At 37.4% G+C, this 14,320-nt stretch overlaps 1 protein-coding gene across 1 annotated transcript in view; it reads right to left on the bottom strand.

Moving 5' to 3' along the window:
• LOC142856957 (uncharacterized) overlaps nucleotides 1-13,172 on the bottom strand; it is a 31,164-nt gene extending 17,992 nt beyond the window's left edge. The window contains exon 1 of the mRNA XM_075984590.1: nucleotides 13,085-13,172. Coding sequence (XP_075840705.1) covers nucleotides 13,085-13,111 — 27 coding nt within the window. The 5' untranslated portion in view covers nucleotides 13,112-13,172. The remainder of the gene's footprint in view (nucleotides 1-13,084) is intronic.
• Nucleotides 13,173-14,320: the final 1,148 nt, after the last annotated feature.

Here is a 14,320-nt window from a genome sequence, read left to right as displayed (position 1 = left end):
CTATTAGGAGCTCACCAAGGCCAGCGGGACTGGGACTGAATAAGCATGGGATGAAACCGGACTTTCTGAACGTGGTGGACAATGAAGGCTGATGAGAAGCCAAGGACAATGGCACTAGGTTTCGATCCTAATACATGAACTGGCTTTGTGGGAGCCTAGCCTGTTTGGATGCTCACCTTCCTGGTCCTGGATAGAAATGGGAGGACCTTGGACTTACCGCAGGGCAGGGAATCTGGACTGTTCTTCATTCTGGAGAGGGAGGGGGAATGGAGTGGGAGAGAGGGGGAGAGGGGGAGGGAAGTAGGGAGAGGGGGGGCGATGTGTGCGAGGAGGGGGAGGGAAATGGGAAACGGGGAGGAGGTGGAAATTTTTTTGTGCAACAACTAAAAAAAATAAAATGAAAAAATCGTTGCTATATCAAAAGAAAAATATACTTTCTGTAAAAAAAAACAGCTAATACAACAATTAAAAATTTATGAAATTCAAATACTAATATTAATGATGAACACATTTTCATTTTCAAGTATTTTACCTATCGTTTGAGCATACTGTTTGGTTTTGCTTTTATTTACATTTTGCTTTGCTTTGAATAATTTCTTACGAAACTTTAGATTTATTCCCTTGTTAGATAAGGTGTTAGGTGATATAGTCAGCTATTCTCTCAGTTTTCTTTTCATGTTTACAAGTTACTTTGTTATGCGGAGTGCTTTTAATTATATGTGGTCTTATTTGTCTATTTTTTCATTCTATTCATTCTACTTCTGAGATTGTAGCTATCAACAATAAAAAGGACATATTCTCAAACCAAAATCATTTGAGATTTGCCCTACATTTTCTTCTAAAAATATAGTTTTGTAATTTCAGGTTTTACATTAAAGTTTTTCATCCATTTTGACCCAACTTTCATGCATACTTTAAAGGAAGAGCCCCAATTCATTATTTACAAATGAATAACCTGTTTCACAATAGTATTTCTGGAAGAGAACATATTTTCCCTATTGAACTTTTGATAGAATGATAAATTACACTTGACCGTAAGTGTTTGGATATAGTTTGGGAGATTTATCCATTATTCTACTAACCTTTTAGTCTATTTTTATGCCAGGATCATAATTTGTTATTATAATGAGTTTGTAATAATAGTTTGAAATGTAATGCTTTAAGTTCTTCAGCTTTGGTCTTAAGTTTGCTCTGGTTCTTTGGAATCTTATGGTTGGTCTCCTTTTATCTCTTCTTAATGATACACGACATTTTTACTTAATAATTATAATCTTCTTAAAAGATTGTAAAATATAGACAGACCACAATAAAAGTCAAATAATTAAGAAAATATGTGTTACTCTATTTTCTACTTCTGTAAATAATTGAAAGTTATTAAACACTTTTCATTATAAATCTTTCAAAATTATTATTAAATATCAAAATATTTTATTCTTATGATGTTAAATAAAATTTCAACATCCTACTTTCTTACATATAATCATATATATTATTAATTAATCAACATTAAGATAAGTGAATATTTAAAGCAGACTTTCAGGTCTACAAACTTCAAAGATTGAGCTAAAAAACAAAAGGTAAGTTTAAGCCAAAATTCAGAATATCTCCAGTGGAATCAGATGATAGAATCTTAAATATATTGCAAATTTGTCCAAATCAAAATGACTCAAGTATGTGCATTTGTTTATCTGTTACTAGAGCCCATGGATGTGAATCCATTTCACCTTGACCAAAGGTTCTGAATTCAGGCCTATTCTTGCTCCTTCAAGGTTATGATAGGGATTTTGACCCAAGGTGTATCTACCTACAGGATGTTTGACCTAAGGTGTGGTGGCTGTGTGTCCTGCCTAACCAACTTAACTTAGGAGAGAGTGACTTGATGGTACAGGTATTGTAGAGGTAAGTAGTTTGTTTTTTCCTTGTTTGTATTATGGTAAAGAAGTCTTGTCTTCTTCCCCTGCTTTTGGATTGGGGTATATAAAGCATATGGAACATAAATGAGAATTCAGTATTCACTAGGTTACCTTCCCAACTCTATTCTGTGTCTTTGTGTTTTTCTTTCTTTTTTGTTTTTGTCTAACATTTCTAATCCACATGATCCTACCCTGGTGGAACATATAAACTTGTCAAGACTTGACTCCAACAGATGTCACCCTAACATGGGATCCCAACAACCTGTGTGATTGCATGGACAATGATAATGTTCTATACTTTCTATGTGTTATTAAATTTGTGCACAAAGGCATATATGCTATGTTTGATCTCTAATAAAAATATGACACATTTCCAAAAAAAAGAAATGAGAAAAAGTAAGCCTCTAAGTTCAAGAAGAGAAAACTAAAACTGTTTCTCCACAGACACTTCCTAAACCGAGAAATGCTCAGGGACCTCATAATATAGTAAATTTTCTGAAAAAGAATAATGAAAATCTGTCATTTTATAAGGAAACAACAATAAATTTAGATAATAATTAATAAAATCAACAATATAGATGGTATCATAGGTGAAACAAGACACAAAGACAGGCCTACAAATACATATCATAGTTCCTTAAATAGAATGACAAGATACTAACCAAAATTAAATAACAAGAAATCACTGGCCAGCAGTCATCCTGTGTATGACTTCTCTCCTTTGCTGATAATAGACAATGGATTGGGTGAGGAGAGCTGATCCACTAAGAGTTTTGATTACTAAAAGGATCCCATTCTCTTATAAAAAGAAAACTATATTGATTAACATCACTTAGGCACCATTTTGTTTCCTATGACTGAAGATTGCCTGTAAGTCTGCATCATAGTGGGGAAATAAAAACTTTTTCAAACCAAATGCAAGATAACAAATTTTTAAAGAAACAGTGTATGATTTGTACTATATACCTAAAGCAACTTGTTTTGCTCTAATTGTTTTATGAGTCACAAGGATTTTTGAAAAGAAGCTTATCCCCACAATTTATATATGTTTATTTGTGAGAAAGAATGTCTTCCATGTATATACAGGTGACATATAAGAAAAGAGGGTGTCAGATCCCCTGAATCTAGAGTAGCAGGTGGTTCTGGGACTCCCAACTCAGATATTGGGATATGAACAGGCCTAATAATTTCAAGTCACCAAAAACTCTTAAAATATAAACTGGTATAAGCTATGCAGCACTTTAGCTATAACACTCTGGTTATCTATGGGGAAAAAACCTTTACAAACTTATATAGCTACTATGGAAATCACAATGGCAGTTCCTCAGAAAATTGGAAATAGATCTACCTCAGGATTCTGTTGTACCAGTCTTGGGCATATACCCACAGATGATTCATCCTGTAGTTAGTTTTTTACTGTTTGGTTCTTTTGGGAGCCCACCACCCAGCTCCCAAATAAATCACATGAAGGATTATCCTTACCTATGAATGCCCAGCCTTAGCTTGGTTCTAGTCAACTTTTCTTATTTTACATTATTCTATCTACCTTTGCCTTTGGGATTTTACCTTTATTCTATATACCTTTCTTTACTACTTACTCTGTGGCTAACTGTGAAGCTGGGTGGCTGGTCCCTGACATTCTCCTCCTTCTCTTTTTGGTCCTCAGTCCTTCTCTCTTCCTCCTTTTATTTATTCTCGCTGTCTGGCATCCCAACCTATCCCTCTCCTGCCTAGCTATTGGCCATTCAGACCTTTGTTAGACCAATCAGTTGTTTTAGGCAGGCAAAGTAACGCTGCTTCAGAGTTAAAAAATGCAACATAAAAGAATGCAACACACTCTTGCATCATTAAACAAACATTCCACAGCATAAATAAATGTAACACATCTTCAGTTAATGTTGTACAACATTTCCTCTTTTTTCTAAATAAAAAATGAAAGGTTACAACTTTTAACTTTCTCCACAGCTGCCATTTCTTTTCCATTAGCATTAAAAAAAAATAAAGTTAAAAAACTACTATGCAATCTATATCTAGGTGTCTTAATTGCCCCTTTCTGTTTATTAAGCATATTTTTAAGGGGTCAGATAAAACATTAACTAATTAATCTTTATCAATAAAAACTGGGAGTCAGATATCAGGGGTAAAAACCTGAAAGATCAGAGAAACAGTGGAAGTCTATTGATATAAATTTAAGGTCAATTTTGTTAAATAAATCTCTGCTCTTGTTTAAGGTATTATATTTGTTCAGTTCATTTATGACAATGTATAGTTAAGAAATACAAATTAATGGATAGTCATTTATAATAGATAAACTTGTAGTCATGTTAGTTAGGTTTTCTAGATGTACAGAGATATATTTCATATGGATAGGTATTCTTCAAATCTTTCAAAGACATAGAATATGGCATTTTAAATGTTTTTAAAATTTATGCCTCTTCATGACAGTAAGACATGAATCCTTCTGGTAGCACCAATTATTTCAGAGGGGTTGATGGGCATTGAAGGAACTTATTATGGAATTTGCCTTCAATGTGACTAGGCTAGCCACTTGGGCAAGAAACTGCTCTTGACTGGATTGCTTGATGGTATGTTGTATAAACTGAACATGCAGGACCTAGAAAAAAGGACTAATATAAAGTTGCCTAAAAAAGGTGAGACATATCCTGCTTCATGAAAGAATCTGCTAGACATTCTGCAAGACACAGAAAAAAGGTGACTGGGAAAGTACCAATATAAGTGGAACTGTCTTTGAAATTTTCTGCTTCATGGAAAAGTCTACCAGACACTATGGGCCTCTAGACTGAAGATGGATGCCCTAATGTTACAGAAGAACTTTGGGTGACTGTCCAGTCAGCAAGATGTCTTTGTCAATTCTAGAGTTTTGGAAGTACTTATAATTAGTTAAGTAATATATATCCTTCTAGAGTCTTTGGTGGAGTTGAAGAAAGACCATTTTATTATTATAAAAGATAGATTAGATATAAAACTTTAGACTCACAAAAATAGAATACATGATAGAGTATTTTTCTTAATTTGCCAAATGTAAATGGACTAAATATTGTAACTATAATTCTTGCTTGATATGGTTTTGTTATATGTAATCTTGCTATATCAAAGTTAAAACCTTCTTTTTTATGTAGACAAAATTCCCCTCTGTATGCTGTGAATATGTTTTATTCCCATTGGTTAATAAAGAAACCACTTTGGGCCTATGGTAGCACAGAATAAAAAAAGGTGAGAATTCCAAGCAGAGATAGAGGAGAAAAGAAGGCAAAGTCAGGGAGATGCCATGTAGCCACTGAAGGAGACAGATGCTGGATGGAACCTTACTGGTAGGCCACAGCTATGTGGCAATACACAGATGAATTGGGTTAATTTAAGATGTAAAAGTTATTTAATAAGAAGCCTAAGCTATTGGATATGCAGTCTTATAATTAATATAAGTTCTGTATAATTACTAAGGGTGTGGATAGTGGGGAAATGACTAAACAACCTCTGTCTATACCAGAATATAATGAAGTTTGCAAGCTATACAGCATACACACAATTAATGTCTAAGTTCAAATGTCCTGTTCCTTGACTACTAAGGAATTGTACAAAGAAGCACAAATCAGCCTGAATGCTTCACTGCCTGAGGGAATGCAACAGTCTGTCAGGAACTGGGAGGTATATTGTGACCCAGGAACCATGGGCTTTAACCTGAAAAGCCCATGACACATGTCTTTCAAGGCAGTTAGGTCAGGCCAACTCCATGGTTCCCTGAAAAGTTTACTGCCCACTAAAATCCTATGACCTTGACCTCCACTGTGTGCCATTACTCTCAACATTCCCTTCGTTTATGTCCTACAAAAACAGCTGATTAAGCTCTTTGTCCAGTTTTCTGATCTCTTCAGCATTCTTATAAGAGTCCATTTCCAGGTCCTTTGTAGCAACAAAATCCCCTTTGAATCCCATTTTTGTTCCAACTTTCTTCTATTGCTGTTATTAAATTATGCAATCAAAAGCAACTCAGGTGGTGAACATGTTTATTTGGTTGTTAACCCTATTTCACAGTTCCTCCTTATGAGAGCTTAGGATAGATACTCAAGCTGATAACTAAAGGCAAAACATGTGGAATCATTGTTTTCTGACTTTCCCTCTTGTTTTGTCACTGTCTTGTGCTCAGAGCTTTGTGCTCAGAGATATTGCCAACTCAGTGGAAGAGCCTACCTATATCAATCAAAATCAATACAATCTCTCCCAGATACCCTAATCAGATATTCTTATCTAGGCATACTCTCAATTGGTATTTTCTGAGATTACTCTAAGCAATAACATTCTGATAGCTGAGGCTAATATGCAAGAAGATCTTAAGATCCAAGGCAATGTACTAATTATATCAATAACTTAAGCAGCAAAAACACAAACAAAGATAGATATGCCAGGAAATGAAAAGAAGAAAAAAAATTAAGATAAAAAAGATAAAACTAAAACTGTCTCTCCACAGAAACTTTCCAAACAAACAAAAACTCAAGGAACTCATAACATGAGAAATCTGAATAAGAAATTGGTGAGACCATTATTTTCCAGAAAATAAACAATATACTTAGATAACAATGAATAAAATCAACAACATAGATTGATAGCACTGACAAAGACACAAAGACATATTATGCTCCTTTAAATAAAAACTAGAAGATTCTAATCAAAATCAAACTCTAAGAAATCAGTGACTAGCACTCATCCTGTACACTTCTGTTCTTTATCCTTTACAAAAATAGAAAATGGCTTGGGTGAGGAGAGCTGTTCTACAAAAATTGGAGAGATTCACTTGAAACCTTCTCATGTTTTTTCATAGAAAATAGTTTTGACTACTTAAAAAAATCTCATTATCTTATGGTAAAGAAAAGGATGTCTGTTAGGATCATTTAGACACCATTTTGCTCCCCCTGATTGATGATTGCCTGTAGGTCTACAATCAAAGTGAGGAAATGAAAACATTTAAAAACAAAATGCAAGATCACAGATTTTTAAAGAATCTGTGGACACCTAGAGCAGCTTGTTTTACTCTAATTGCTTTATAAGTCACAAGCACTTTTGAAAACAAGTTTACTGCTGCTTTTTGCATATGTTTGGCAATGAGTGACAATATCTTCCATATATATATACAAGTAACATACAAAAAGGGGGTTCAGATGCCCTGGATCTAAAATGCTAGAGTTATGAGCCTCACAACTTGAGTGTAGGTATCTGAACTCAGGTCACCTCCAGAATGAATATGTGCTGAGCCACCTGCCAACATCCATAATACCTTTTTTTCCAATAAACCAAAAGTCTCTCACAGATTAAGAATAAGAGCAACAAAACCTAAATAAATAAAGAAGTAAATAAATGGTATTTGGAAACATGATGCATCAATATTAAGATGATGTGTAGGGTAAATTTGCACCATAAATGAATACAGTGCAATGGCAATTCCCAAAGAATTATAACAGGAAAGCTATTACAAAGCTACATTCATATTGGAAGCACTCAGAGTAATCAATGGGATTATCAAAAAATAGTACACAGATTGACATAATATGACTTCTTTCTGGGTGGAGGTGGTATATACCTTTAATCCCACCACTCAGGAGGCTGAGACAGCAGGATCTCTGTGAGTTTGATGCCAGTCTAGTCTACAAAGTGAGTTCCAGGACAAGCTCCAAAGCTACAGAGAAACCCTGTCTCAGGGAAAAAATTACCATAAAGCTGATGATTCAAGAATGTGCATGATATTTGGGAAAGAATAAAGAGGATGGAGAGAAAAAGCCAAGAGCAAAGGAAGGAAAATATAGTCAGCTATTAATCAAAAGACCAAAGGAAACAGTCAGGAAACGTGTGATCCTGACCAATTTTACCCAACTACCTATGATTCTATGTGTATGGAAATTAAATAAAGTCTTCACAATTTTCACAAAATTACTTCAATGTGATCCTTAAACTGTTGTTTCTGACCTTCCAGCTACTGTTATTTCTTCCAGAGAGGCCTCATGCTCTAGAGCCCTCTCTGCAAAAAGAGATGATCTCCTGCTATGGTTATGCAGCCCCTTAGACCTCCTTGTGTTTTCAGGTAAACCCAGACACACTGAAGATCAATCCCAAAACAATATAGAATAACTTCTGTTTCCTGTCAAATGGATTTTAGTGCAAGATATAGATTCTGCTCTATCTACCTGCCCAACACCATAAAAACCTAAGAAACCTCTGTAGCACAGAAACTCCCTTTGTCCCCTGGAACTAAACATCACTGAATTACACCATTGCAGCTGGTGGTAGCAGAAAGTTAGAAGCATTTTAATCCTGTATTGCTAAAAGACAATCAACATCACCATAGTTCTACCAGCTTTTAAACCATTTGAGACATTTATCAGACAAACTTGAAAGTAGACTGCAATATTCAGAACATCTAGGAACCAGATTATCAGTTTTCAAATTTTTCTTTCCACTGTACACCAAAAGCATGGCTCTGTATGTACACTGGACAATGAGATTACAAGCACAATATCCTACCATGCCAGGGCTGCGGAGTCTCCCTCTCCCCGGGAAATCCATACACGGGGAGGCTCAGAAGACAAGGGGCACTGCACAGGTCATTACATAGAGCAACAGAACCACAGCATGGCTCATGGTCCATCCAAATCCCAGCAGAAATTACAGCTCAACAGACCTAATCTGAACACCCTACACTCACATGGCATAACTACTGGTCATTCTTACAACTCCTTACAACAAAAGTAGAAAAGAATCCTGGAAAGAACCTGCAAGCTACCTGCCACTATTATTCCTGCTTGCTAAGATGTCCAGAGTCCCTCATTGGCTAAGGCCACCATGCTGGGCCTCAGAATATTTTCAGCTCCCCTAATGGGTGATCAGAGATCACCAGACAGCACAGTAATTCCTATTCTGCCCTTCCAGCCCAGTAGACAGGGTTCTAGACCAGAAAGTTTGTATTTTAGTAGACAGTCATCCACTTTCCTAGCACATATCCCATTCCTCATCCAAAGCACAGGGTCCTTTGAATACACCTTCTATTACACACTCAATGTGCAGTGCAGCCAACCTATCACGTCATACCTGGGAAATCCTGCAGCCAAACATGGGTCACATTTACAACCGTTGTTAAAGAAAAATAGGCCATGAACTAGAAGATAATAAGGGGTCATGGTAAAGCGTGGGGACAGGAAAGAGAATGCGGATATGATATAATTATAATCTCAAAATAATATTTTGAAAAGTTGGAACAGGATTCATGGCCATGTGCTTCAGAAACTAGAGATTTATATTAGAGCACATCAAAGATTTCTCAAACCTTTCATCTCTGGATATATATTTAAAACCAGTAAAATAACAGTCCTGTTAGGTGGGCTACATTTTACTCAGATCTATTTTGGTTGAACTACTATAACTATAGCAATTTGGTTTTATGAGAAGGTCAGTTCTTTATTTAGATTCTTGATTGCCCTGGCCTGTGGACAACAAGAAATGGCCATCAGGACATTTATGGAGCATCTAAAATTGATTACTGAATTCCTAATTAGGTAATTAGTAAATAGCTAAACATTGCTAATCTCAACTACTGTTGAAGTAGGAGAGTTCTCAACCACTGTCCTGTCTCTCACTTTCTGCACTGTGAATATACCAGCTTCAAGATTGACCTATGTACTCAGTTCTTGCACAGATCCCTCTTCATTTATAAGCAAGCACTAAAAGACTGAGATACTGGAGGTCACTCACTAGCTGGACTATTTTTCCTTCTCACAAACCAGTCAAGACTCTGTCCTGAAGGAGTTTCAGGACTATCTACCCAGCATTGGGCAGCAGAGGCAGGATTGGGTGTTCAAAGAAATTATCAATTACACAACATGAGGCAACAATATTGTAAGCTCATAGTCTCCCACACCAGTATGGCACAGCCTCTCCCTCCCCCAGGGAATCCACACTCAACAAAGCTCAGAGGCCAAGGGCCACTACCCAGATCACCACACAAACTAACAGAACATGTCTGGATCATGGTCCATTGCTTTCCAAGCAGCTAATAGCTCAGCCAACCTGCTCTTCCTGGTCTGGGGACAGTGGCCCCTACATTTACCATGGCATGGCTTTGTGGTCCTCCTCACATCTCCAATCAGCAGAACAAGAGAATCCTGAAAAGAACCTGTAAGCTACCTCCTACGGTGATACTGACTGCCAAGTAGAGTCCTTCATTAGCTAGAACCACCCAGCTGGGCTTCAAGACATTAGCAGTTAGCCTACTGGGTGAACAGAGATCAAATATCTCAGAGAGCAAAACCCCTCCAGGTTTCCTTCCACACTATGGTGAGACAAGACCCTAATTTATAGTTTAGTAAAATCTTCCATTTTCCCAGAGCAATTCCTGTTCTTCCTCCAAGGCACATGATCCTATGTGTACATATTCTATTACACACTCAATGTCCAGTGTAGTCAACCCTTTACTTCACAGCTGGGAGGTCTTGTAACCAAACCCAGGTCACATTCAAGCAGTGATTGTTAAACAAAAAGAGGCCATGGATTAGAACACAATAAAGGGTCCATGAGAACAGTTGGAAGCTAGAGACAGATAGTAAAAATAATGTAATTACAATATCAAAAGAATACGTTTAAAAAGTTCAAACAAGCTTCATGGTTGTGTGCTCCAGAGACTAGGGATCTGTATTAGAGCACACCAAGTACAACTCACATCATTTCTCTCAGGGTATACAGTCATGTTAGGCAGGACCACATGCTTTTACCCAGTTCTTCTAATTTGCTTGAACTACTGTAACTACAGTAATTTGGTTTAATTATGTTTTTATATAGATTCTTGAATGCAGAGTTTATGGTGTGTCACTACTCATTGCTAATGACAACTACTGCCCCAGCAGGAAATCTTTCACCCTTTTTCTTGCCAATTCCCTTTTCTGTTGTGACTATGCTTGCTTTAAAGTTGGTCACTGAACTAAATTCTTACATCGGTCCTACTCCACTTGTAAATTCACAATAAAATCTAGAGAAGTTGGAGGGTACTCATTCACTGATCTATTTCTCCTTTCCACAGACCAGTCAAAGTCCATCCTGGTTAGAGTTGCAGGACTACCTTTCTAGCACTGGGTAGCAGAGGCAGGATTAGGTGTTCAAAGCAATTCTCAATTACATAGTGTGAGGAAAGCCTGAGCTACAGGAGACACTGATATAAACCAATTGTTCTCAATCTTCCTAATGTTGTGACCATTTAAAACAGTTCCTCCTGATGTGTTGAACCCCCAACTATAAAATTATTTTCACTGCTCCTTTATAAATATATTTTTGCTACTGTTATGAATTATAATATAAAATATCCGTGCTTTCTGATGGTCTTGGTCCAGTCCTGTGACAGGATCATTTGATCCCCCAAAGGAAGCTGTGACCAACAAGGTTAAGAAACCCTGCTCTAAACTGATATAAATAAATAAACAGCACTTAAGAAAGAATGGAATGAAATTCTTAAGCTAGGAAATATTGAAAATATAGCAGTAATTCATCTAAAGATAATGAAGGTTAAAAATGATACCAATAATTGATGCTTTAAAATGATAAAAGAAAATAGAACATTTATCTATACTAAATTTGAAATGGAGTAGTCCTTTCCCTGAGAGAAAGAGTGCCATTAATAAGAGACTGTATGACTTTGTTCCATGTAAAATGTTAGCCACTGAGTGTTGTGATGTGATGGTGTTACAGTCAATTGCCTGTTTCTCAAACCTTTCAGCTAACTTAACAATGTCAACTAAGATTGTACATATCTGCATAGGAGAGCTCTCTAATTGGAAACTGAATACTTAGTAGTTCAAGCTATCCTCCCTAAATTGTACACCCACCAATTCTGTCTGTCTTCATTCACATGGAAGGAATTAATACCTGCAGGGAAATTACACAGAAAGTCACTCACCAGGCCCCATCAGTCCTTCTTTAGAATGGAGACCCCTACAGTGCAGTCTGTGACCTAGCCATTATCTAGTCTGTTTCCCCCTACAGTGAACACAGAACAATGTTCCTCCTCTTCTGGTCTGAAGGGAGAAGCCATGCTCCACACACAAATCCTTTCCCTATTCTGCAATGGACAGTCCACTATGTGACTCAAACACAATTTTAGAACTGTGTGGTAATTTTAGAACTGTGTGGTGCTGCAGACATGTAATCCAAGGTTTAGAGTGTTTAGTCAAGAGGAGAACAAGGACAATGCCTTGTGGGGCTACAGACAGGGTTCAAGCACATCTCAATCAAATTAGGAGACCTTGACTCAAAAACACTTTTCAAAAAGACTGGAAATTAATCATAGAATTAATATACGTTTATGGCACAGCAGGACTTAATGTTAGTTGTGACCCTGTAATGGCTCCTTGAACAGCATTTAGAAGCCAGTTTTTTAATGGACGGATGGGCATTTGTGCTGGTTGTAAATCAGGCTTGTCTCCTTTGTGATGGGAATGTAGCTGGTTAATCCTGGGGACCAAACTTTTATATTTTATCATACTAATCTCTAAAAGGTTAGAATACCATTGCCTTTGGGGTATTTGGGATGCAGCTCTCCCTTACCGAAATTCTATTTTGTGACTTAATGTCTCCTAAGAACTGGTAATTCTATTACCATCAATTCTACGCTTCTACAATTTAGCAGTGGAGTGCTACTCTATACAAGAAATACTGTTACAAGCTCCACACAATTAACTCCAGATGGATCCTAAACCTAAATATTAAATGTTCCAAGTGAAGAACTTCTGGAAGATACTAGAGGAAACAGAGCTATCTGTCTTTGGCAAATCTGTGTTCCACTGCGACAATACAAGCACTAAGGGAGCCCACATGTCACAGTGAAGTCAACAATAAGGGTATTTCAAAGCACAGTCCCACTCCCAAATCTCTGAGCAGACGCAGTAAGGATAGTAAATTACTCAGAGGCTGCCAGCCAGCTCAGGAATTTCAAAGATCATGCAGAATCACACAGGATCACACAGACCCTGCTGGGGCATGGAGTACCAGCAGGACCAGGCAGAAATATGATTAACTCTGCATCTGGTCACCAGCTCCCACCCAGCTTAGAGGAGGATGCACCACACTGTCTCCCATGGCTCAACTAGCCGCTCCTCTCAGTCTGAGGATAACCCCAAGCTCACCACGTCATGGTTTTCCAGCTTGTCCATGCTCCCTGCTCAGCTCCCTGCACTCACAGTAGAACACACAAAACCACTGACGCCGAATTCTCTTCAAAGTCAAGCTTGAAAGTGGCCACCACCGGAAGGATCCTGTACAACTTCTGACTGGCAGGTCACCTGGAGGGCCTGATTGGCTAGTGAGTCCTGAGTGACAAGAGCACCTCCCATAGAATTATTCTGTGCTTAAAGACACAGCTCAGCTGGTTGGTCATGGTGGCGGAGCATGCCTTTAATCCCAGCCCTTAGGAAGCAGAGGTACGCTAATCTCCTTGAGTTCTAAACCAGCCTGCCCTTTTTCAGGACAGGCTCCAAAGGTGCAGAGAAACCCTGCCTCAAAAAACTAAAACTAAATTAAAAAAGAAAGAAAGAAAGAAAGAAAGAAAGAAAGAAAGAAAGAGGAAGGAAGAAAGAAAGAAATCTGCAAAAGCTAGAAAGAAAGAAAGAAAGAAAGAAAGAAAGAAAGAAAGAAAGAAAGAAATCTGCAAAAGCTAGAAAGAAAGAAAGAAAGAAAGAAAGAAAGAAAGAAAGAAAGAAAGAAATCTGCAAAAGCTAGTTCCAGGAAAGGCTCCAAAGCTACAGAGGAATCCTGTCTCGAAAAACAATAAATTAATTAATTAACTAACGAAATAAAAATTTAAAAAATAAAAATTAAAGACACAGCTCAATGGTTCCTGGCCCTGCCTTTCATCCCAAAGACCTTTTCTAGATCAGCAGAGATCTAGAAAAGATCCATAGCACGAGACCTTGGCTCCAATAGCAGACCCTGCTATCTTCCAGCTCTCCACAGGCACTGCCCGTTCTTCTCCTTGACACAATGTGGCTAGCTAGCTTGTGTGGGCCACTGTTATATACTATGTCCCTGTCCCACAGGTGGAAGGATGCCCAGAATATTAACAGCTAAAGAGAGATTTAAAGATACAAAAGGAGATATTTGTTATGTGATACTGAGGTCAGGTGAACTGAAGATAATTTTTACCTGGTTGTCCCAGGGACTTCAGATAACCAGGAAAGAAAAGTAAGAACTAGATCATAGATTAAAAACAGATAATAAGTCTTTCTCCCACCAGAAAGCTGCATGATGCTTCCATTACTTTGGAGTTTCATTCATGAAATTCAGAACAAACAGTTGTCAAATGGATAATAATAAAGATTAGTCTCCAGGGAAAGTTGAATACTTAGAGAATAATAAGACAGGAA

The sequence above is a fragment of the Microtus pennsylvanicus genome, chromosome 9 (genome assembly GCF_037038515.1).
Source record: "Microtus pennsylvanicus isolate mMicPen1 chromosome 9, mMicPen1.hap1, whole genome shotgun sequence".
NCBI lineage: Eukaryota > Metazoa > Chordata > Mammalia > Rodentia > Cricetidae > Microtus > Microtus pennsylvanicus.
The sequence above is the reverse complement of the archived record's forward strand: the minus strand, read 5'-3'. Positions and strand labels throughout refer to the sequence as shown.